The sequence below is a fragment of the Amaranthus tricolor genome, chromosome 6 (genome assembly GCF_026212465.1).
Source record: "Amaranthus tricolor cultivar Red isolate AtriRed21 chromosome 6, ASM2621246v1, whole genome shotgun sequence".
NCBI lineage: Eukaryota > Viridiplantae > Streptophyta > Magnoliopsida > Caryophyllales > Amaranthaceae > Amaranthus > Amaranthus tricolor.
Window position 1 is genome coordinate 26,067,682 of NC_080052.1, and position 23,639 is coordinate 26,091,320.

Here is a 23,639-nt window from a genome sequence, read left to right on the forward strand (position 1 = left end):
CTCAGAATGTTGTGCTTTGAATTAGTAATTGAATCAGTAATTGTTGCTGTACCCTGATCAATATCTTGTGCATTGTGTGCTGTACTGTTTTAAGGTTGTTGCTGTACTGTGCATTGTGCATTGTGCATTGTGTGCTGTACCCTTGACTAATACAGCAATATGTGCAGCAATGTGTTTGAATCAAGAATTGAACTGTGCATTGTGTGCAAGTGAGCCTTGACTAATACAGCAACATGTATGCAGTGTGTTTGAATCAGTTTTTCCCATTGTGTGCATTGTGTGCAGCAATATGTATATAGCAACAAGTCAGTTATCTTGTTTGAACATGTATGAATACAGCAACAAACAGCAATATGTATGAATACCAACAAATCAGTTTTTCCCATTGAATCAGTTTGCACATGTATACAGCAACAAGTCAGTTATCTTGTGCATTGTGTGCAGCAATATGTGCAATATGTCCATGTACTAATCAGTTGTACTATGTGTTTGAAGTTGTACTAATAGCAAATCAGTATGAATCAGTTCAATTAAATAACTCAGACTGAACTGAGATTTGTGTATGAATCAATTACTTGTTCATCATTGCAATTATGCAGCATCAGCATGGGAACAACAATCTTGATTCATACTGATTTAATGGGAAAATCATACAAAGCAAACAAATAAAATCATTGCAATTCTAACTGCAAACAATCAGTTCCTCAGTGTTATTATGCAGCATCAGCATTGCAAACAATCTTGATTCATACTGATTTAATGGGAAAATCATACAAAGCAAACAAAGAAAATCATACACAGGAAGCACAGAACAATACCTGCAAAGAAAATTTAATGGGAAAAATAAGAAGTTCATTCATTCATTCAGAATCATCATGTTACAAAATCCAAATCAATCTTACAATTATGCTTAACTAGGTGCTAAACTTTAATTAGCACCCTTGATTAATAAAAGATAAGCCAACAGAAAACAAAACAAAAACCCTAAAACAAAGCTTCTAATCTGACTGTAATGCTCCCTCTCATTCATCCATTTCTTCTTAATCATTTGAATTTCTGAAAAAGCTTGTTCCTTTTCATGTTCCAAGCAAGATATCCTTGATGTCAAAATCTTGATTTCGGTTGCCAATTGTCGCTTTTTCTCCACAAGCTTGTTAGTGAGTTTTCTTTGCCAAACAGCCATTTCAGGTTCATCAACCCATTTAAACTTTTTGCAACCCCTCGATTTTGTATCAGGATCATAAAAAACGCAAGTATTAAACCTTCTTCCAGGATTTTCCTTCGTCCATGAAACCCTCCTTGCAAAGGGAACTCCACACCCACATTTTTCAATTGAAGAATTTTCGCTTGAAGAACAAGAAGACATAACTGATTAATTGGAAGAAAACGATGATCTTTTAAGGTTTTAGGGATTCGAATGCCAACGACAATGAAAGAAATGCGCAAGAGAAGAAGTATTAGGGTTTTCCGCTGCAACTGGGAGAAAGGAAGAATGGAATTCGAATGGAAGGCTGTGAATTGCAAAGATGACGATTTAGGTTAACTAAAGGGACCACGTGCCTGGCACGTGCTAGTCAAAGGTTAAATCTGACGGTCAAATGCCTAAATCCGTTACAAGGTACTCTTTTGCAAAAAAATGGACTATGTAAGGTAGTTTTTTGCAAAACTTTTTATTTAAGGTAGTTATTTGCAAAATGGGGTTTATGTTAGGTAGTTTTTTAAGATTTTGCCTTTTAAAAATTGCTTTCATCTATTTTTTGCAAAAAAATGATATTAAAGTAAGATTCACTTTTTGTTGTTTCATTGTTTTGATTTTGGGTACTTCATTCGGTTGCATGCAAGTATGGACAGGTATGTTAGTATGTAGGACTTCGTTATTACTGCAACATATTAGGTCCTGGTTTAGAGACATATTTTTTTTATTACACAAGGTTTTAGGAAAGAAAAAATTTATCTGAGAATTAAATTTATGATTTTACATAGAGAAAGTGATATTTGCTTCAATTAAAATAGTATTATAATTTCAATTTTATTAATAATAATCTTATTTTGAGATCAAATGGGTTAGGATCGATTCTTGTTCCAAAAAAGTAATTTGATTTTGCTCTAATATTTGCATACCATAATTGATCCATGCGGCGGGGAATGCAATCAAGTCTCAGAAGGGCTTGACCGTTCGGAATTTTTTCAAGTCATTATATAGAAGTAAAATGATGTATGACTTGATGTTAGTTTAGTGGGTAAGAGTATAATTTTGAACTATAGCTTGAGGACAAAATCTTGGCCCTTAACAAGTTTTTTGTTTGAATTATAACATTGATCCTTTCTATAAGTTATGGTCTAATATCCACTACTGAGTTTATTCATCTAAGTCTAACCCATATCAAATCCTAGATTCAAACCCATAGATAATTCTAGATTTAATAAAAAAAATGGTTTTGTTTTAAATCTAATGTTTTCGAACTAAATCAATATTTAGACGTATGTTTGACTTATAGATTCAAACCTTAGTACAAACTCAACATACAAATTGATCTATTTTGGACTGGTTTATAATTTTGACCATAATTTAAAAGTATATGTATGTCTTCATTGTTTAAGACCCTGCAAATACGGATCTTGATCCAATAAAATAATAGGGTTTGAGTCTTATGTTTGCACGCAAAACTTGACAAATAAGCTAACGATCGACCTAGATCTAACCTCATCCATGGCCTATTTTAAACTCAAACTCTACTCTTATTAAGGGTTTACGTATTTTGAATCTCAATGGGTCACGATCGATCTAATAAAAAAAATCTAATATAGGTCTAACGTTTTCATATCAAATTTGAAGCATTGACTTGGATTTAGGGATGACAAGGGGTCGGACTCGGCTCGGATTATACATACTCCAACTTTGTTTCGGATAATAGTCGGACTTTTTTTTTTCAGTCCACCTCCACTTGGAGTCGGATTATGCATACTCCAAGTTTGCCCCGACTCGGACTCTCGGATCTCCAATGGAATCGGATGCGGAGTCGGATTTTTATCAAACTTTATCGTTGTGATATTGTACTAATGATTTTAAAGCATACAAAGTTTACAAAATATATTTTTCAAATACAATTTAACAAAAAATATGTACTTTAAATTCAAGTTTAACAAAAAAAATAGTCCTACTACAACAATTTAACAAAATTTTCTCGCATTTTGATTTGGCGTATTTTATTTCTCTTAATCTGATTTTTCGTATATTGATTAATTAATCTAAATAAAAATACCAAATAGATTTTCAAAATCGAAAATTACAATTAGTATGAGAGAGAGTTTGAATTAGTCACGTCTAGAGTTTTAAAGGAAACAAAATATTAGGGTAAAAGTCAAATTCAAAGTTGGATTCCCTTCAGGGTCAGAGTGTCGGATTTTTAATAAGGTCCAACTCCGCTCCGTCTCTAACTCGGACTCGGATCATAAAGTCGGAGTCGGATAACTTTTCCTTGGACTCGAATCAGATTATTTTCCTTGGATCGTGTCGGACTAGGGTCGGATTCGGACTGAATTACCATCCCTACTTGGACTTGATCCAATAAGAATACTAATAACGCTATACGGATTCTGATGTGAAACAGTCTCACAATGACATGCTCTTTATATATGACCTGCATAGTCCAAATAATATAGTTATTAGCATATGAGCTCCTTGTTTTGAAATCTCAGCGAGAGATGATCCAACAAAAGTAGCTCATAACGCTAACAACAAAACAAACAAAGATTTTTTTTTAAGAGAAATAAACAAGATAGTAATGGCAAACCATGTGATTATTTACCAAATGGGCTGAAAAATGTTGTAATTTGTAAGTGAAGACCGATGACTAACTGGTAGAGTTCTATGAATCATTCACCATCTTTTTTTTCTTTCTCGGGGAAGTTTTCTTTTCAGATGTTTGTTTATATAGTATGATGTATGCGGATTGTGATTGGATAAAGATACAATAAGCCAGACTGTGAGATACAAACTGAAATACAAAAAAATGTTCTTTATGCAATTACAATGCAAAAGACTTAATTCAAACAGATAGGGCTGCATGAACCAAGATTTCTAATCCTGTGATTGTCTACATATTTTCTCCCGCTCCATTCATTTCTACTGACTACAAAACGAACACTTGATGGAAGCGTAGTATATGATATAGGTCTGCTTTCGTCTCATATTAATAGAGCTTATTTCATGAGATTTTTTATTAACAGGTATTGGATCCCTTAAGACAAATGAGTACGGGTACTCCTCTGGAGGATGCTCGTCATCTTGCTCAACGTTACAGTCGTATGAGACAGGAAGCAGAAACACAGGTATGTGACTATGCCTGCAAATTGTTGTGGTCTTCGCTTGTAAATTCCTCAATCTGTTTAAATTTTTTAGTTTCTGCTACTGTTTGATTCAGTGATCCCTTTACTAATGCACAGTTTTACCATGACATGATTTTGGATTTAGAGTGTTCTAATTTCAAAGTGTCAAAGTGATTATTCTCGCAATACACATAACTTTATTATTATCTTATTATTTGAATTGATTATCATTAAAGCAAAACAGGCAGCTGAGGTCAATCGAAGGAGGGCACGTGTTAGGGAGGCTCCGACTCATGAAAATTCAGCTAAGTTACAAGCAGCAGAAGCTAAAATGCAGGAGTTGAAAGCCAACATGGCAGTTTTAGTTAAAGAAGCAGCTGGTGCGTTATCTGTTATTGAATCACAGCAGCAAAGACTGACATTTCAGAGGCTTGTAGCACTGGTATATAAGATTAGCTCTATATTATTATTATTTTTAAATCGACGATCACCTTCAAAAAATTGGTTTTCTTGCTCCTCACTTCACACCTGAATTTTGGTCTTGAAGGTTGAAGGGGAAAAGAATTACCATCTGAGAGTTGCGACTATTCTGAATGAGGTTGAAGCTGAGGTAAATCTTTTCCTACTACATCAAGTTTCGGCAATAACTTGTTTGAGAAGTAATTTATCTATTGGCGTTTCCTCTATTTCAGATGGTGTCAGAGAAGCAACAGAAAGAAGCAGCTCCCCCTGTCCTCTCAATAGAGAACAATTCACAGACAAAAGTGTACTGCTTAGTGGAAGTAAGTGAAAACATTTATCTGTTTATCTATTAACATGATATCCTTATTGGGCATATTAATGATATTTTATGACTGCTTTTTTTTTTATCTTTCTCGTTTCTGTGTGTGTGTGTTCTTCCTGTGGTTGTTATATTTATCATGATCGAAACCGTATTTGGGATTGAGCTGTGAATTATTTTGATTTTAAAGCAATGCCGGGGGGTAGGGGTTGAAATATTTAGATGCTCCTTATCAGATGAACCCCTTGTGTAACTTATAGCTGGTTATCAAATGAGCTTGTTAGCCATTAGGGCCTCCCTGGCATTAAGGGAAAAGGAAAGTATTAATTAAGGGAGGAAAATAACTGAATAATTAGAGTATATAATAAAGGAGTGTAGTAGTATATCAAAAAGAGGAGTAAATATATAATCCATGGGGACAAGGGGAAGTATTCTCCTAATCAGTACCGCTGTTGCTCTTCCTCTACAGCTCCGTCTCTTCATCTTCCATCTCATAGTACTTTCCACCATTTTAGGCGTTGGAAGCTTTTAAGAAAGGGAGTTGAATCTTAAAATTTGGGTCTTGAAATCAGATTGCAGACAATATGAAACATAGATAGAGGTCAGTTTTAAAAACATGGGATGAATAATAAGATTTCTCAGTTTCTCACTAATCTTCTCTTCTCACATAAATTGATGCCACTGATGAAGGGGGTTTTGAGGTTTTAAACATATATATGGATTTTGGAAATGACAATTATGTAAACTATTTTGATTGATTTGAAGGTTGAGTTAAAATGGCGATGAGAAAATGTAGATTTGGGAAGTTGACAATGGAAATTTCACAAAAAATTTCCAATGCTTTAAAAAGGGAAGAAGATAAAATTATTAATGGATAAAAATTGCCAAACTAATGGAAAATACACATTTCTCCTTTATTGTATTTTGTGAGAATTTTTGCTCCATAAATTGTACTCCCTTAATTAATTGTGGGAATCCAGGCGTGACAGTAATGGTAAATACACATTTCTCATAGGACTTGTTTAAAAAGACTGCCTTATATCAATCATATGGAAAGAAAGTAACAGAGGTTGCTTCTTTTTTCAAATAGTCGGCTGTGCTGAAAATTCATTTGCCTGAATTCCTATTGTATGATCTATTTTTTCAATTACAACACAACAAAAATGCAGGAGCCTTTATTTCAAAAGATTGGAGTCGACTACATAAAGTAATATATAAGTTTTTTCAATTACAAAGAATTTTGGGAAGTTATCAATGGTACCCTTAAGTTTTTGCACTTTATCAATGATACTCCTAAGTTTTTTCGATTATCAATGGTACCCTCGTGTTATTGAGCATCTTACAACCATAACCTTTTCTAATTTTTTCCGTCCAAAATCGTCTCAAAACCGTTAACTTTTTTCTTTTTCTTTATTTTTTAATGTTTTAAATTGAAAAATAAAAGAAAAAGAAAAAAAGTTAAAGGTTTTAAACGATTTTAGACGGAAAAAATTAGAAAATGTTACGGTAAAACGCTCAATAACACGAGGGTACCATTGATAATCGAAAAAACTTAGGAGTACCATTGCTAAAGTGCAGAAACTTATGGGTACCATTGATAATTTCCCAAGAAGTTTTTCTTGAGATGTGTTTTTCCAGCTTGGGGTTATGTTTTTAGTAATCTGGTTTTTTTTTGTTACATTTTTACTCTTTAGGTAAGCCCGTCTGGCTGGTCTGAAGGAGAATGTAAGGGTAAGGCAGGTTGGTTTCCAACCGCTTATGTTGTGAATCGTCAAAGGATTCCGGCAAGGAATACAGCTGCTGTGGCTTACGAAACATATACGATTACTTCCTGTCCATTCACGGTTACTGAAACGTAAGCCTTTCAATTGTTTTGGACAATGCCGAATACAAGAAAAGAGTGAAACCAGAAAATTTATGTCTCCATAAGGCACAAAACTTATTAGCCTACTAAATGTTTGTTACAGTTTTGAGCTGTGTGGAACTCGGTATTCTTGCTTCATGCACATATGTTTTAATGTACAACAACTTCGACTTTGCTAATAGAGCTAGCATAGATTGCGTAATCCGTTGAATGAGAAGTTATGTTGTTCAAAGTGTTGCTTGTTTTTGTATTTATTACTCATGTAAAGTTGCAGAACTCTCCTCACTTGAGATCGCAGTGGGATCAACAAAAGATTGGCGAGGAGGATTAGACTGTGGCGTTCGCATTCTTATTTAGAAGATTTCGATCAACGTACAGTGAGATAAATGGGAAGGTTAAAGTTGAACGGCGCAGAAACTGATCTTCATCTAAAATGCATATATACTTTTCCAATGACTGGGACCATTTATGAAGGTGGAGATGGTCTTATGGGACTGGTGAAGACTTTTCCGGGATGGGGGTCAATTCCAGCTGGTTGGGGGCGGCAGGGGTAGGTGCGGGTGGCATTCATGGTTACTTCACTGGGATTTCGAAGTTTTCATTTGGATTTTATAAAATTAGTTATATATTTTGTTTATTTTAATAAATAGGTTGAAAGTGTTTTAGCATTTTTAAACAAAGATATGATAAGAAAATAGCATAACTTTTAACAATTGACTATTTTTTAATTTTACTTTTTCCTAAGAATTACTACCAGAGCTCATTACATATAACAATAATTTTAATTATGTCTATTAAAATTTGTCCCTATCTACTTCGCACTATTTTTTTTTATTGGAATATGCTATAATATCTTTTCTTATTTCATCTGCGTATTTACTCTTTGTATTCATCTAATCTACTTATTTTTCTTCAATTTACTTATATTTTGTCATGTTTTTCAACTATAAATTATTAATACAACTAAAAAAAAAAAAACAATTTCATAGGGAAAATGAACTAGAAAGCAGTTTAATCATGAATTCTGAAACAGAATAGAAATTATTTAACCCATATTCTGTTGAAGTTTGCAGTGCTAACTTATGAAAATCCAAGGAAGAATTAAACAGACAAACAATAAATCTTCCCTAAGAGTTTAACCTAAATAATACATTTATCACCTACTCATTTATTTTAATAATAAACTCAATATTCAATTTATTTTTATTTTGTCAACTACATTGGTTTGTATTAATATAGTCCTTTTGTCCACCAAGATTACTACATTACTCCAAATTTCTCACATTGTATGAAATGCAGTGTAGCAATCTCAATAGGATGGAGGGTGTAACTCGTCAAATATACACATGAAAAAATTAGAGTTGACAAAAAAAATCGTGTTATATATCTCATACGTCTGAATCAGAAGTACATGATCTTTGCCATTTATACTCCATATAGCTTTCTAATGTTTACAAAAACTTTTTCAAACTGATCATTCTGACTAGATAAGTACTATGAAGCTGTGGAAGCAGCACTAGCATGAAGTGCAACAAGAGAAGCATAAGCTCCATTAGGTATCTTCATCAACTCATCATGCTTACCCTTCTCTGCAATCACTCCATTCTTGACCACAGCAATGATATCAGCATTCTTTATGGTGACTAACCGATGAGCGACAACCACTGTAGTCCGGTGTACCATCACACTGTCTAATGCATCTTGCACGATTCGTTCAGACTCTGCGTCAAGAGCACTAGTGGCTTCATCAAGCAAAAGAATTTTCGGATTCTTTAGAATGGCCCGTGCAATGGCTATTCTTTGCTTCTGCCCGCCTGATAACTGCACGCCTCTCTCCCCTACCGAGGTATCATAGCCTTGAGGAAGTCCCGAGATGAAGTTGTGTGCATTCGCAGCATTTGCAGCTTCGATAATCTCATTCTCGGTTGCATCTCCTTGCTTCCCGTAAGCTATATTGGCACGTATGGTCTCGTTGAAGAGTATTGGCTCTTGGCTTACTAGTCCCATTTGCTGTCTTAACCAACTTAGCTTGACGTTCTGAAGTTCTATTCCGTCTAGGAATACTTGACCTTTGTCGGGTTCATAGAACCTTTCGATCATGCTGATAACTGTCGATTTTCCACTTCCACTTTCTCCGACTAGTGCAACAGTCTACAAATAGCATCGGATTACGTGAAGCAGTGAATCACCCTCGACTAAAAAAGACTTAAAAATGAGAGGGCATACCTTTGACGATGGAATGAATAAGGACAAGTCAGAAAATATTTGGATATCTGGCCGAGTTGGATATCTGAAACTAACATGTCTGAACTCGATATCACCCTTCAAACCAGCCATTGTAACCCCTTGATCACTGCTCGAGTCGATGCTAGGTTTGCTATCAACGATCTTAAAGATCGAAACAGCAGAGTCCTTAGCTTTATTCCTGTCCATAGCCATGCTACTACTTTGGGATAACCCAACTGCTGAGATTGTTAATGCAAAGAAAACCTGCACCCCAAAGCTGTTCTATCAAACCGAAATTCCACTGAATAAAAAAAAGGCGAAGAGGAGCAAAATGATTGGTTTTTATCGATTTACCTTGAAAACTTCTGCAAATGTAGCTTTTCCGTGATGAATTAGGATGGCTCCGATGAAGAAACAGAACGCGTTAGTGCAATAAAGGGCAAGGAACGAAAAACCAAACCCTAAACCACTTAAAAGTCCTAAACGAACACCACTTTTTACAGGACCTTCACATTTCTTCTCGTACAAATCCATCACCTTTTTCTCTGCACAGAAGGATGCTACTGTTCTGATACTTCCGACTGCATCATTTGCGACTTGGCTTGCTTCTTCATACATTAGCTACGAAGTTTACATTAAATACAAGCTTTTTAAATTTGAAATCGCATCATCATCATCATACCTAGTATATCACCCTCATATAAGCTATGATCAGGGTCTGAACTCTGGGGAGGGTTGGATGGCGATAGATCAATACCCTTATCAAAGGAGATAGTGATTGCGGCCAGTGAGACCCTTGACTCGAGAATGAGTACCACACACCATATATCTCAAAAGAAAAAAGATGAGAGAAAATATCACGAAGACAAACCTTTGCGTCTCCACTGAATCCCTTCATAAATTTGCCTTGAAAATAGCCCTGGGCAAACATAATTGGTGCCACACCAAGAATAATGAGTGCTAGAATCCAATTTGCAGTAAAAGCTATTATAAGACCAGCTATCACTGTTGCAATATTCTGCACAACAAGCGCCAGCTGATCCCCTACAAGGCTCTTGACATTAACAGCATCTGTCGCTAACCTTGCGCCTATAGCTCCACTAAATTGTCAAAAAATCATACAAAGGTGAGATATTTAGAAAAGTTTATGCAATCAAATAGTCAAAAAAACGAAAAACAAACCTTGCATTTGCAGGTTCATCAAACCATTTAATTTCTTGGTGGACAACTTTCTCAAATGTCATGTTACGAATCCTTCGAATCAATTTCCCTCCTGCAACTGCGAAAAGGAAGTTCTGGACGGGTATTGCTATAAAACTAACAGCGCCCAAAAGCACGTAAATAAGTGCCCATTTTTTAGAATCCTTGCGAAGCAAATGCGCTGGTTCGTAGAATACTTTGATGGCAGAGGATATAAGATATCCAAACAAGGGAAAGATGATCCCATGTATTGAAGCAGCTAAACTTCCAAGCAGTAGAATAGGTAATTCTGGCTTATTCAAGTAAGCCAATCGTCTCAATGAAACACTTCTACTTTTCTCTCGTTTTCCCTCTTCCTCGGGCCCTTCTGTTTTCTCATAAACGTCTTCATTGTCATCGTAAGGATCCCCTTCGTTAGTTTCTTGAATGTTTACATGACCCGGGACACTAAAACTGATCGAAATGGAGTGTCTACCACTAGAAGATCCCCTACTCCTTGATCTCTTCATTGAATACCTCTGACTTGCTGATCTGCTCATGGTCCTCTCGAGATTTGGACTCATTTCGAGATTGTTGGGATCCATTAAAGCAGCTTCTTGTTCTCTGGCGCCTTCTTGAAGTCTCACGAGTTGCGAGTAACCCCCTTCCGGGTCTTTGATCAACTCCTCATGAGAACCTGATTTGATATTGTTGTCGGAAAATTCAATATTTTGACTTGATCACTAGCACGTGAAAAGAAAACGATTCAGGCAAATAAGACACACCTTTCTCTATGATTGTTCCTTGATGAACAACAGCGATCATATCAGCATTCTTGATGGTAGTTAAACGATGTGCCACAATGACAGTAGTCCTATCCGTCATAATCCTGTCAAGTGCATCTTGCACAATGCGTTCAGATTCTGCATCGAGGGCACTAGTAGCCTCGTCAAGTAAGAGAATCCTGGGGTCCTTAAGAATAGCCCGAGCAATGGCTATTCTTTGTTTTTGACCACCAGAAAGTTGTGTTCCTCTTTCCCCTACCATTGTGTTCAAACCCTGCAAAACATGTACATTTTTAATTATTTTGTGAAAACTAGCCGGGAAATATGTCCATTCTTAATGTAGTCAAAGATTTATATTTTTCGATTTCAGTTAATGATAGACCATACTATAATAGTGGCTCATTATATCATTTGCACGTCTTTTATACGAAGCTACAGATAATGTTTGTTATATAGGGTTGATCAAAAGTCAAAATATATTCGTTTTGCATGGATAAAGTAGCATACATTAGATCCCCAAAGGTGAGAGCCACTAGTGACATTGGGGTAACAGGATCATCATCATCATACCCAATATCCCACTCGAAGGCAGGCTGGATGAGAGAAGGTGACGAACAATCCATAACCGTACTCCGTTCACATGGAGGACTAGAGGAATGTTGTCAATTTATTGGAGTAAGTGGAACTAATTTGAACTTGTAACGTCGACTTCTATGTAGAAAGTTTGGGAATTTAAAACAACATAGTCAAACTATCAAGGTTTAGATTTTACCTTTGGGAGCTTGTCAATGAACTTTGCAGCATTGGCAAGCTCAATAGCAGTCCTAATTTCATAATCAGTAGCACCTTCCTTTCCGTATGCTATGTTTTCTTTTAATGTAGTAGTAAAGAGCACAGGTTCCTGGCTCACTAATCCAATTTTCTGTCTGATCCAAGCTAACTGAAGCTGCTTCAAGTCGATTCCATCGATGAGAACTGCACCCGAATCAGGATCATAGAATCGTTCTATTAGGCTAACGACTGTAGATTTCCCACTTCCGCTCTGTCCAACTAGAGCAACGGTTGTTCCACTAGAAATACTTAAGCTAAACCCGGAAAATATCTGCACATCAGGCCTTGCTGGGTACCTAAAATACACATCTTTTAGCTCAATGTCACCCTTGATATCTTCCAACACATTTCCTTCAGTGCTGGATGCATCTATCTTCGGTTTTCTATGTATTGCTTCAAACATCTTGTATGCTGCTGATTGCCCTGCAGCAAATGCATTCAGACATGGAGATGTCTGTCCTAGTGACCTGTTTAAGATTATATTCGATCATTAGAAATCCCAAAAGACTGGGGTCGACTACATGAACCAATAGATCAGTTCTAGTGGTTTTCCATACGCAAGATCTGTCAAGGAACCAATTCAACCAAAAGCTTAAACTGATGGTTGAGGCCTTAGGATATGTTATATACTCTGACACGTCCCCTCACACAAGAGCCCATTGGGCTAGAAGTGTGGATGCACATAGGCGCTGAATATTCCACTTTAAATGTGGGGTGGTTGAGATTCGAACCCGTGACCTCTTGTCACGTTGACTTCTGATACCATGTCAAGGAACCAATTCAACCAAAAGCTTGAGCTGATGGTTGAGGCTCAGAAATATGTTATTCACTCTAACAAGCAGATCATGGAAGAAAGCTTACATTCCGCCAGTCATCATGGCCATGATTACATTGAGGACTTGCCCACCATTGTAATTCTTTTCCATGATCAGTCTAGATCCATACCATACAGCAAGAGCATATGTAGACAAAATAATGAATATTAATGCCCCAAGTCCTAATCCTGATGCTAGCCCTTGTTTAACAGCAGCTTTATATGCAATCAAAATCTTGTTATCATACTTTCTTAATGCATCTTTTTCACCAGTAAATGATGCAACCTACAATGTATTCAACAAAGAAAGAAAATCAGAAAACGTTCCTCAACATTGATAGTATAGACATATCCAAAGGCTTCAATTATCATCTTAAAAGAAATTCCCAGAATGTTATGTATTAGGGGTGTTTGGAAAAATGGCTTATTGAGCAATTTTAGCTTATTTTGATACAAATAGAAATTTGAGTGGTCAAACAGCCAATGCTAATGTTTGACCAGCTAAAGAGCAGCTTGTTCAAAAACAGCTAATAAAATCAGTTGGTCAAGCTGCTCATCAGCTGTTTGCCGAACATCCCAATATGTTTCTTAAGAAGTAGACTTACAGTTCTGATAGCTCCGACGGTCTGCTCCACAACATTTCCGGCCTCAGCATAGGCAATTTGAGCACGACTCGACATTTTCATCATCAGCATTGCCATAATTGCACCCGAAATAACAAGTGCAGGGATGCAAGATAGCAAAACTAAGGCCAAAAGCCATCCTCTTATAAAGGCAATGGCAAATCCTCCAACAAAGGTAGCCATTAACTGAATGAACTTACCAACTTTCTCCCCCATGGCATCCTGAATAAGAACAGTATCCCCTGACATCCTACTGATTACTTCACCTGTAGTTGTTTCAGTGTCAAAGAATGCTATATCTTGTCTCAGAATTGTCTTCAAGTAAAGGCCTCGAATTCGTGCTGCTTGCCGTTCTCCAGTTACTATCCAACATGATACCTCTGTTCACAAAGGGCCATAGATAGTTTACATTAAGCTCACACAAATGCAGGGGAATCTAGGCTCAGGCCTGCCTAAATTAATAACGGCCTGAGTCATTCGATTAAAAAAATTAAATATTTAATTGTGCAACATAGAATACAGTGAAATGACAATTGAATTGATCATATATACATGCAGAGATGAATGTTTGACCCATCCTAAGCTAATATATTAGATTTGTCCTTGCATATTGGAATTTAATCCTCATGTGTGTAAGTCATAGATTATTTTGCTCTAGTTTTTGTTTCATAGAAGTATGTTTTAAATCTAGTTTTTTTCCTCTTATAGGGCCAAAGATTATAATGGACTATACTAAAATAACTCATTAAATCACTTGCATTTAATTTATGTAAAGTTGTACATAATGTTTGCTACTAGGAATTAATCCGAAACAACCTCTAACAAGGGCAAAATTATGTATATCAGATCCTTTAAAATCTATCAAAAACTACGTACTTAATGTCAGAAAAGAAATACAATTTAAAAGTTAGTTGGACAAGCGGATTAAAATGAAGAAAATGTGAATCATTGCCAAAAATAAATTTATAAAAAATTTGATGAAACGGAATAAAAACGAAAGTGGTCAAATTTGGTGGGACAGGAGTGCATAAAAAGCAAGGAAGTCTTAATCCATACAGATATGTTGAAATATGTTACTTACGTAAGAAGCAAGCTATGCCAGTATATATAGCCAAGTATAAGAACCTCAAAGACACCTGCGTTTAATAAATTACAAAACTCATCAATAATAATTCAAGGATAAGTTCCATAAACTCGTAATTAAATAAGCACACCTTCATATATCAAGTGCAAGTAAAAAACACGTTAATTATTAAAGCCATATTTATTTTATATATTTATAAAATTTTAGAGCTTAAAATAGATAGTCAAACTAAATTAAAAGTAATATAAAGAGTGCTTGGTAAGGAGTATAACTTATTAGAAAATATTACTCACTGTGTTCCCTAATGAAGTTCCCACATAGAATGTTTACGGAATTATGAAAAATAAAATCTTTAGATAATTGATATATTATTTTATTGAATAATAAATTTGATGGAAGAAAAGTAGAGACCATAAATATTAGAAAAATATTAAAAAAAAAGTTAGTGAAAAAATATGAGAATTACAACTAATAAAAAATATTTTTATAAAGTTAATGGGAAATATATACGGACCAATAAGAATATAAAAATGTTAAAATGAAGTTAATAGAAGATATGAGGGGACCAAAGACATTATTAATATATTAAATAAGGATGAACAAAGTTATTTTTGTCCGAAATTTGTGATATAAATAGAAAGATTTTTTGTGGGAACAACAAATAGAACACCCAAAATGACAAATAAAAACTTCTTTATAAAATGGAGGGAGTAACTTATTTTGGCACAAATAAATATTTGGATGCTCAAACCAGCTAATACTAATGTTTGATAAAATAGCTAAATGAAACAATTTGCTGATATAATCATCTATTTTTGAACAAGAACTTTTAACAGTGTGTTTCAAATTAGTTGGTCAAACCGATTGACTAAATTAGCTGGTCCGTAGATGCTCAATAGACATGGCATGCTTTAAAAGAAATTAAAGGCAGATAACTAAGAGTCTAAAATGGATCACTCTTTGAATAAATACAAAGAATATCAGATAATTATAACCCAACTTTATTAATTATAATTAAAAACTTAATCACTTTATTTAATATGCTCTTTAACTATTATATTCTCTTTATTTTCCATTAGCTTGCATTATTAAGTGATGGGAACTATATTATAAATGTATTATACGAATAACAAACAGTTTAATATCATTATTGGGGTATCTAAAACAAGTATTAATAACAATTATTGCCAAATTTTATTCTGCTTTAATTTTTAACTTTATCTCTGGAAATGTATTTCCAGTACCAAACAAATAGAATAAAATCCAATATATTGCAAAATCAAAAAGCTCTCCAACTAGTCTTTACGCTATTCTTTATTTTTATTAAGTTGTATAGCTGCAAAATTAATTGCTTAAATATCAACTTTTAATGATTATTTTTAAAACATTTTCACACAATTAATGGTTAAATAATGCTTATTTATTAGAAGTCAAATATTTATACTCTATTACTTGCATTTGAATTATAATCGACTATATAAAAAAAACTCGTTCATGTAGGTTATCATTTTACTAGATTAGGTACGACATATATCCTCAATTCCTCATCATTGAACGACTCAACTACAATTCTTATGAAGTATTTCTTCCGTTTTATTATATTTGCTATATTTGACTCTTTATACAATTTAATGTATAATTTTAATTATAAAAAGATAATATATCCGATTAAACGATTCAAACAAGATCTCACTTGTCATTATTTGTTATTATGCAGTAGCCATAATATATAAAATAAATTTGAACGATAAATAACGTCTATAATCTTAATATAGCGAATAAATTACAACGGAGAAGATATTTTAAATAGGGTTTTAAGAATGTTATATGTTGAACAAATTATGTATGAGCAGTCATAATTGTTTACTTTATAACAAAAATTGATATATGAGGTGATTTTTTTTTAAAAAAAAAATGTTTTTTTGAGAAAAAGATTATTATAAAGATACATTATTGTAAAATTATTTTAAAATTACCAAAAACAAGAAAAAGGCCTTTGTAAAAACCAAACTAAAAATAGTAAATGAAAGGGTAGATAAGCACAATAGTAGTAATAATAATGATTTTGAAGAGCATGGGAAAGAGTATTGCAAGTGAGCAATCTAAATCGTACGATCCACCATAACACTAACACTAATTAGCAGACCCTTTTATTTATGTCGGCCACTTAAGAAAACCTTCCTTTGATGATTTATCAAGAGGGATCCAACCTCCAAATTCAGACTTTCTCACTGGCAAAAATATCATTTCACCGTCCCAATAAATTTATCTCATTTATTTTTAGTGCGAAAATTATAAAGTTAAATATGTAAATTGAAGTATAAAGGATATTTAGAAATAAAAAAGATAATATACAAAATAAAGTAATGAGACCATATTCAAAACTAATAGGGGAATTCTAAGAATGTCCAATATGTTTGATCGCACAGAGCATTGAAATATTAACGGTCTCAATATTAAATTACGTAGTATATGTTAAGTATTTAAAAATACAAAATTGTTAGAAAAATATCATAATTTTTAAAATTACATAAGACCTTTAAATAATTTTTAATTTTTGCTCTACCTGAAAATTAAAAATAAAATAAGTTTATTAAAACAGAACTAGTATAAAAAATGGGACAAATTCATTCCATAAGGTGTATGTATTAGGAATCTTGTGCTTTTTTTTTCATTTTAAGTGGATTCTAGTTCATTAATTTGATATGACTTTCCTCATTTACTTCCATCCTACTTTCTTTCTAACATCAACTTTTCTTCTTGATTAGTCATTCTTTCAATAAGGCTTAAGCAACCACAAATTAAATTGCTTTCCTTATTATTCTCACAAATTTGACTCCCTTCCTAACTCTAAGTATTTAATGGGGAATAATATTGACAATGTGATGGTACCTCTACTAAATACTCCCTCCAATTTAGCACTAACGTTCTATTTGCTTTTTGGATACTATTCATCTCTTACTCTTAATTTGTATTTTATTATTAATCTACAAGTTAAAACATAGTCATGTGAGATCTTATTTTATTCGTCTCAATGTAAGGATTATTCATATCAACTTTTCATAATTTTTAATAATGCACGATTAAAAATATTAAGGATTGAATAAATGCATTAGAGTGCATAAAGTAAATGAGACGTTAGTGCTAAATTGGTGGGAGTATTGAGTTAATGATGTATTTTTATTAAGAGATTGTTGAGAGTTTCTATATGTGATAATTGTAAGGCATTGATTAGTTTATAAATGGATAATGTCATATACTCCTATTATCATAAGATTTTGGGTGATATTCAACTTGATTTGTAACTAGAAGATGTCATATTTATTATGTTTCATTTTATTCCATAAGACCAATACTTGTATTTATTTCCATACTTATTATGTTTTAATTCATATTTTCTTCACCTAATTTTAATTTTCATTACGAATAAAAGACTTAAATATATTTTACTTCTTCTATTTTAATTTAACTGTCACACATTGAGTAAAACTATTTAAGCTAATTTTAATTAAAATGGAGGGGGTACATCTTTATTCACCCACGATTCTTTTAAATAGACATAAGATGTACTCGTATTTCTTTTAAGAAGGATTGGTTAGTTTTTTTGTCTTTATTTGAATTAAGGGAAAATAAGAGAGAAAAGAGAGCAAAAAGTAAAAATGAGGTCTGCCCTAAAATAGTAAGGGAGCAAATTCACTACTTGACTTAGGTTCCTCGTGTAAATTTTAGCAAACCGATGGAAAATGAGACATGCTTACACTTATTTTATTTGGTTGGTTATTAAAATATTAAGAGTGCAAAACACTAATACTATGTTTGAATATAAATTTTAGAGAGAAAATCAATTAAGGTAAAAAAACAAGGTTGGGATGAGAAATGCAAGGGAATTAATTAACTCTTGCTTGTTTAACGGGTAGGAAAAAAAAAGATAAAAATTTTTTCTTTAAAATTTTTAATTTTGAAAAGATTAATATTTTAACAACAAATATTCATCAAATCCTTTATTTTAAAATAAAATATTTAACGTTATACATAAAGAAAACATATATAATCATACCCTCAAAAACTAAAAATTTCTAAACCTACGATTCCCTTTCTAATGGCAAACATGAGAACTTTCCTTATAAGCTAAAGCAGCTTCTTGTTAGATTTGGTGTCTTTCACAGTATCAAAAGCCAATGGAGTAAATCTCATTCATCTATAATTTCAAAGTAGAATATTTAGCATCATTAGTAGAGGTGGGTCCATCTAATAGGTCAAAGATTAGATCACATTTTAACAGGTCATTAGCGAGTCCGGTCAATAACGAGTCGGGCTGTTAACGGGTCTTGGTGTAAAGGATTGGGCCAGGTCAAGTCGGATAATTATGGAAATTGATTGCGAAAAAAATATGACCACTTTTTTTTATATATTTTTATATGATGTTATTATATAGATAGGTGGGTCGACTCAACGGCCATAAAGTAGAATAAAAAAACTATTATATGAACTTTTAAAAAACTGGTCAAAGTGGGTCAGGTTAAACAGGTTTTGACCTGCTTGGCTCGTTTAAATTTGACATGACCCCTCCGACCCGGCCTATTTAAATTTTGACCCAACCCGGCCCGTTGAACACCTCTAGTCATGAGGAGGACATATATGTATTGCATCTATACTTTAGTCTTAAAGGCTTTTGCGTAAAATATTAAAAGAATGACATCTTTTTAACATCAGCTTAATTTTTTTGTTGAGTTAATTTCTTGAGGGAGTGACCTCAAACTTAGTTGATATTCCATACTTCCTCCATTTAACCAATTTTGTTATATTCTAAAGGTGGGAGGGAATAGTAAGTATTCTACTCTACCAATGACATTCCAAGATCACGATTCACGAATCTTAATTTCCCGTCAAGATTATGCAGTAAAAGTGAAGTATATATGGTGAAATATAGTAGGACAATGTGAAAAATCTCTCAAATTATGTTCATATAATCCTTTTAGTAATTTGTTCCCTTTGTCTAAGCTTCAACTTAGAGAAATGTATCCGACTTTAATAATTCGATCTTCTATAGTTTTAGTTGAAATATATCACAATCTCCTAGAGGAACCTAAATTTAATTCTCATTGCAGCAAACTCAAAAAAAAAAAAATCGATGTAAGCATAAATAATTAGCAAATAAAAAAAATCCAATAAAAAAAATATATTCAAAATTATCATCAAAATATATTCAAATTAAAATTAGCGTGATTCTTCTTTTCTTGGAAGCAAAGTCATACTTTATATAGAAGCTATTAGTATGTTGCATACAAGTGTCATAATGGGAACTAAATCTCCATGCAAATTTTCTATTATTATTATCAAATCACCAACAAACATGACTTTATTTGTAAGTCAAGTTTTTAGTAAAACGTTGTTTCATAACGAAAAGTATTAGAAAACAAAAACATAAGCAAATTCGCATTGTTTTTCTTGTAAAAATATATATTTATTTATATTTGTACTACAACAATGATGAAATCAATATAATCAAATAAATATGGTCAAAAATTTAGAGCAAAATTAAATAATTAAATATACTCTCAACATATCTCATAGCTCATAAGCTAACAAAGTTTATCGATCAAATAAATATCGCTCAACAGATCTTTATATCAAACCAAATTCTTACCAATAATAATCCAAAATCAAGAGTGTGATCCAATAACTTCAATAGTTATATATTCTCTCCCAATATATTATATATATTTTCTTACTCCCTAACACAAAAACCTTTTTGATTATAGAATTGCTCACGTTGAACACTTACCATCATTGTTAAATATTTTAGGTTAACACACCAATTTAGCTCAAGCTGATATAGTCCATAATATATTATATACTTCAGTTCGTTTTGTATGAAACAGTTTTAAATGAGCCCATGTCAACTCAACTAAAAAGTCAAGCTAATAAAGCCCGTCACATATTACTATATATTTCAGCTCGTTTTGTATGAAACCGTTTCGATATGAGCCATATAATTAGCTTATTTTTCTAATTGATCATTTTATTAAAATTATAAATATCACTTGACACCTTAATACACTAAATATACGTGATCAATCCAATAAAAATTATCTCAATAATATATACTTTATCACTTTAATATTTCCTCCGTTCTAATTTACTTGCAACATTTGACATTTGTCTTTTCACGCAATCCAATGCACTAATTCAATCCTTAATATCTCTATATAATAAAAAATTATAAATATTTGATATTAATAATCTTTGTAATTTCACGAATAAAACAAGATCTCACTTGACTATATTTTAATCTATAGATCAAAAACTAATTACAATTTAATAGTGATGAATAAATAGTATCATTTCACCGATGTTTTCCAACTAATATGAACGGAGGAAGTATTTAATTAACACACATTAGTAAGATGCGATTTTCTTGGAAAATTATTTGATAGTATGAATTAATTCACTCGTAAAATCATCATAATCAACACACTCCAAACAAATAAACGAAATAATCGAAGTATAAAATCAACCCAATAACATGCGAATTAAAATTCTAAGAATAAATAAAAACCCATTTGTTTACGACAGATTTAAAACAAAATCTACCCAAAAAAATTCATGCAATAATAAAAAAGGGTACCTGGGAAACATCATGAACGACATGTTTAGGATCAGAAGAACCAAAAGAGTTGATAATCTGACCCAAAACAAGAGTCATTAATGGCTGAGCAACTCCATTAGCTATGGCAGAAATACTCCCAACAATCATCAAAATTATATCCACTGAATCTGCGAAACTAAATAGTTTATAGAATAACACTTTTTGATCTACTATTTCTTTAACATTATTATGATCATGATCATGATCATCATCCGGGTTATTGTTATTATTTCTCATTTTTCAGTTTGATTATGAATTTGGAAAGAAAAAAAGGAAGTATAAATGGGTTTTTAATTATAAAGAGAATGAGAAATCTTGAGGCACAAGAATGTTTGATAGAAAAATGGGAATACAGAGGATATATAAATGGGATTATTACCCAAAAAAGATTAATTTTTTTTTTTGTTTTATTAATTTTATGTTTTGGGTTAATTTGGTGGGGTTTTGGTTTGATTATGATTGAATGAGTTATGATGAGAAATAAAAGGGAGAGCAATAACAGAATATATGTTATGTTGTGTTTTTGTGTGGGGGATAAGTGGGTGTATGAACAAGGAAATCAAACGAGTTGGCCTATAAATATGGTATTCACCCTTCACGCTATATTAATTGTGAACTTGAGTTTTTTTTTTTTTTTTTTTTTTTTTTTTTTTTTTGTTTATTTATAAGGTAGGTCGAGAAAAGGAAAAATTAGGGGAGAATCGATTTCGGAATTTTGCATGAACAAAACGATACTTGATTCAATTTAAACAAGATGTCTCGATTCTCACCTTTTAAAACTACATTAACCAGTTTTCTAATACTTGCAACACTTTTGATTTGTATTCTATTTTCATATAAGTTGTTTTCATCTTCAATAGTTAATTAGGTTTAACATAAACATATATAATTACGTAAGGTCTTGTTAGAATTGTATTAGTATAATTTTATTAAATTAAATCATGAACTAATTTAATTTTTTTAATAATTAATACTTATGTATAACAAGAGATATTAGCGGTTAAAAATATATATTGATATGCGTATTTTAAAAAGTGTTGTAACTAAGAAAAACAAAGGAAGCATTTCTATTTTTTTTTCTTTAGATTTGTTTTTCTATTTTTGTATTAGTAAAATATATGGTATATTGTTGAAATTTGGTCAATGAATTTTAGTTCCTTGTTTAGATGAGGTGAAAGATTAATATAGTTATTTTATTTAGAATTATTATGAAATATTGTAAATTGACTCATTAAATCATTCAAAGTTTTCATTTATGTGAAGTTGCAAATGATATCTGCTATTAAAGTGTATCTGAATAATATTTTTGTTATCACTAATAAAAATAATGTTGTGTACATCTAACCAAATATCACACGTGGGTTACCGGACATGGTTCCTTAATTGCATTAGTATAATAAAATGTCATGTGAATTAAAATATAGGCAAGTTTTTAAATAGATTAAGATTCTCAAAATTTGCAAGATTGAATTTATGAAATGATTAACCTTGAAAAAGAACTTTTGTTTTGGTGTTTGCTACTAAAATTTGGTGTTTGGTCAAGTTTTAAATATATATAAATATAAAATATCCCAACTCTAAGATATAATAAAATTATCCATTTATATATTTTATTAGTGTATGTGATGTAATCTTATGTCAAAATCTGGTCAGATAATTCAAATATTAGCAGATTTTTTAAGAAAGATTCTCAAAATTGGCATAATTGAATTTATTATTAGTTAATTGACGTTTCAAAAAATTTCGTGATAGGAAGAAAATTAAAGGGGATCATTTGTGTGATGGATTATTATTTTGTATCGATAAATATTTAGACCGTGTGATGATATATAATAGATCATTTATTTTCATATATTGAATTGTAAACAAGTTTATTAATATTATATTATTAAATATAACATTCAAAAATATTTAGACCTTGTGATATATGGTATATAATGGAGTATAATTAATTTTTAAGATCATTCACAATATTAAATGGGGAAAAAATCATAATATGAACAAACTATTCTCACGAGGACGGTGCCCTAATAATATTAGGTGTATTAATGAACTTCAAATGCAAGGTGCTCTTTAAATGTGAAATACAATTCTCTACTAACCCTTTATAATATAATATCGTGAAGGACATCTTTAATGGAATTTTTTTTTATATTAAGGTAAGGCTAGAAAATTCCTACGGTAATAAGAAAGGAAATTAAACTTGTAAATATTTGGTGAAAATTAAAATTTTATTATAAAGTTAAAAAGAAAAACCTTAAAACCTCAATCTATAGACCAACTTAAGATTCTCGTTAATGGAAATCATCATATTTATTATATATCTAGAGCAAGATTTTTATGATTTATACAGAAGATTAACTTACTGATTAATTTATAATGTTATTATATTAAAGACATATCTTTTATTAAGACCGTTTCACCATGAGACAGCTTAATACTGGCTGACCTAATTTTAATTTATTAAAAAAAAA

General features: G+C 32.2%; 1 protein-coding gene and 1 pseudogene across 1 annotated transcript; one reads left to right on the forward strand and one right to left on the reverse strand.

Moving 5' to 3' along the window:
* Positions 1-1,429: 1,429 nt before the first annotated feature.
* Positions 1,430-8,324, forward strand: LOC130815713 (SH3 domain-containing protein 3-like; annotated as a pseudogene).
* Positions 8,218-21,713, reverse strand: LOC130815381 (ABC transporter B family member 9). The gene is made up of 11 exons (XM_057681838.1): positions 21,145-21,713; positions 14,514-14,568; positions 13,415-13,812; positions 12,857-13,095; positions 11,937-12,462; positions 11,165-11,438; positions 10,383-11,076; positions 10,072-10,300; positions 9,555-9,821; positions 9,201-9,464; positions 8,218-9,125 (listed from the first exon to the last, which is right to left on the reverse strand). Exons 1-11 carry the CDS (start codon positions 21,400-21,402, stop codon positions 8,469-8,471), a joined length of 3,861 nt encoding a protein of 1,286 aa, XP_057537821.1. The 5' UTR covers positions 21,403-21,713; the 3' UTR covers positions 8,218-8,468.
* Between the last annotated feature and the right edge of the window lie 1,926 nt (positions 21,714-23,639).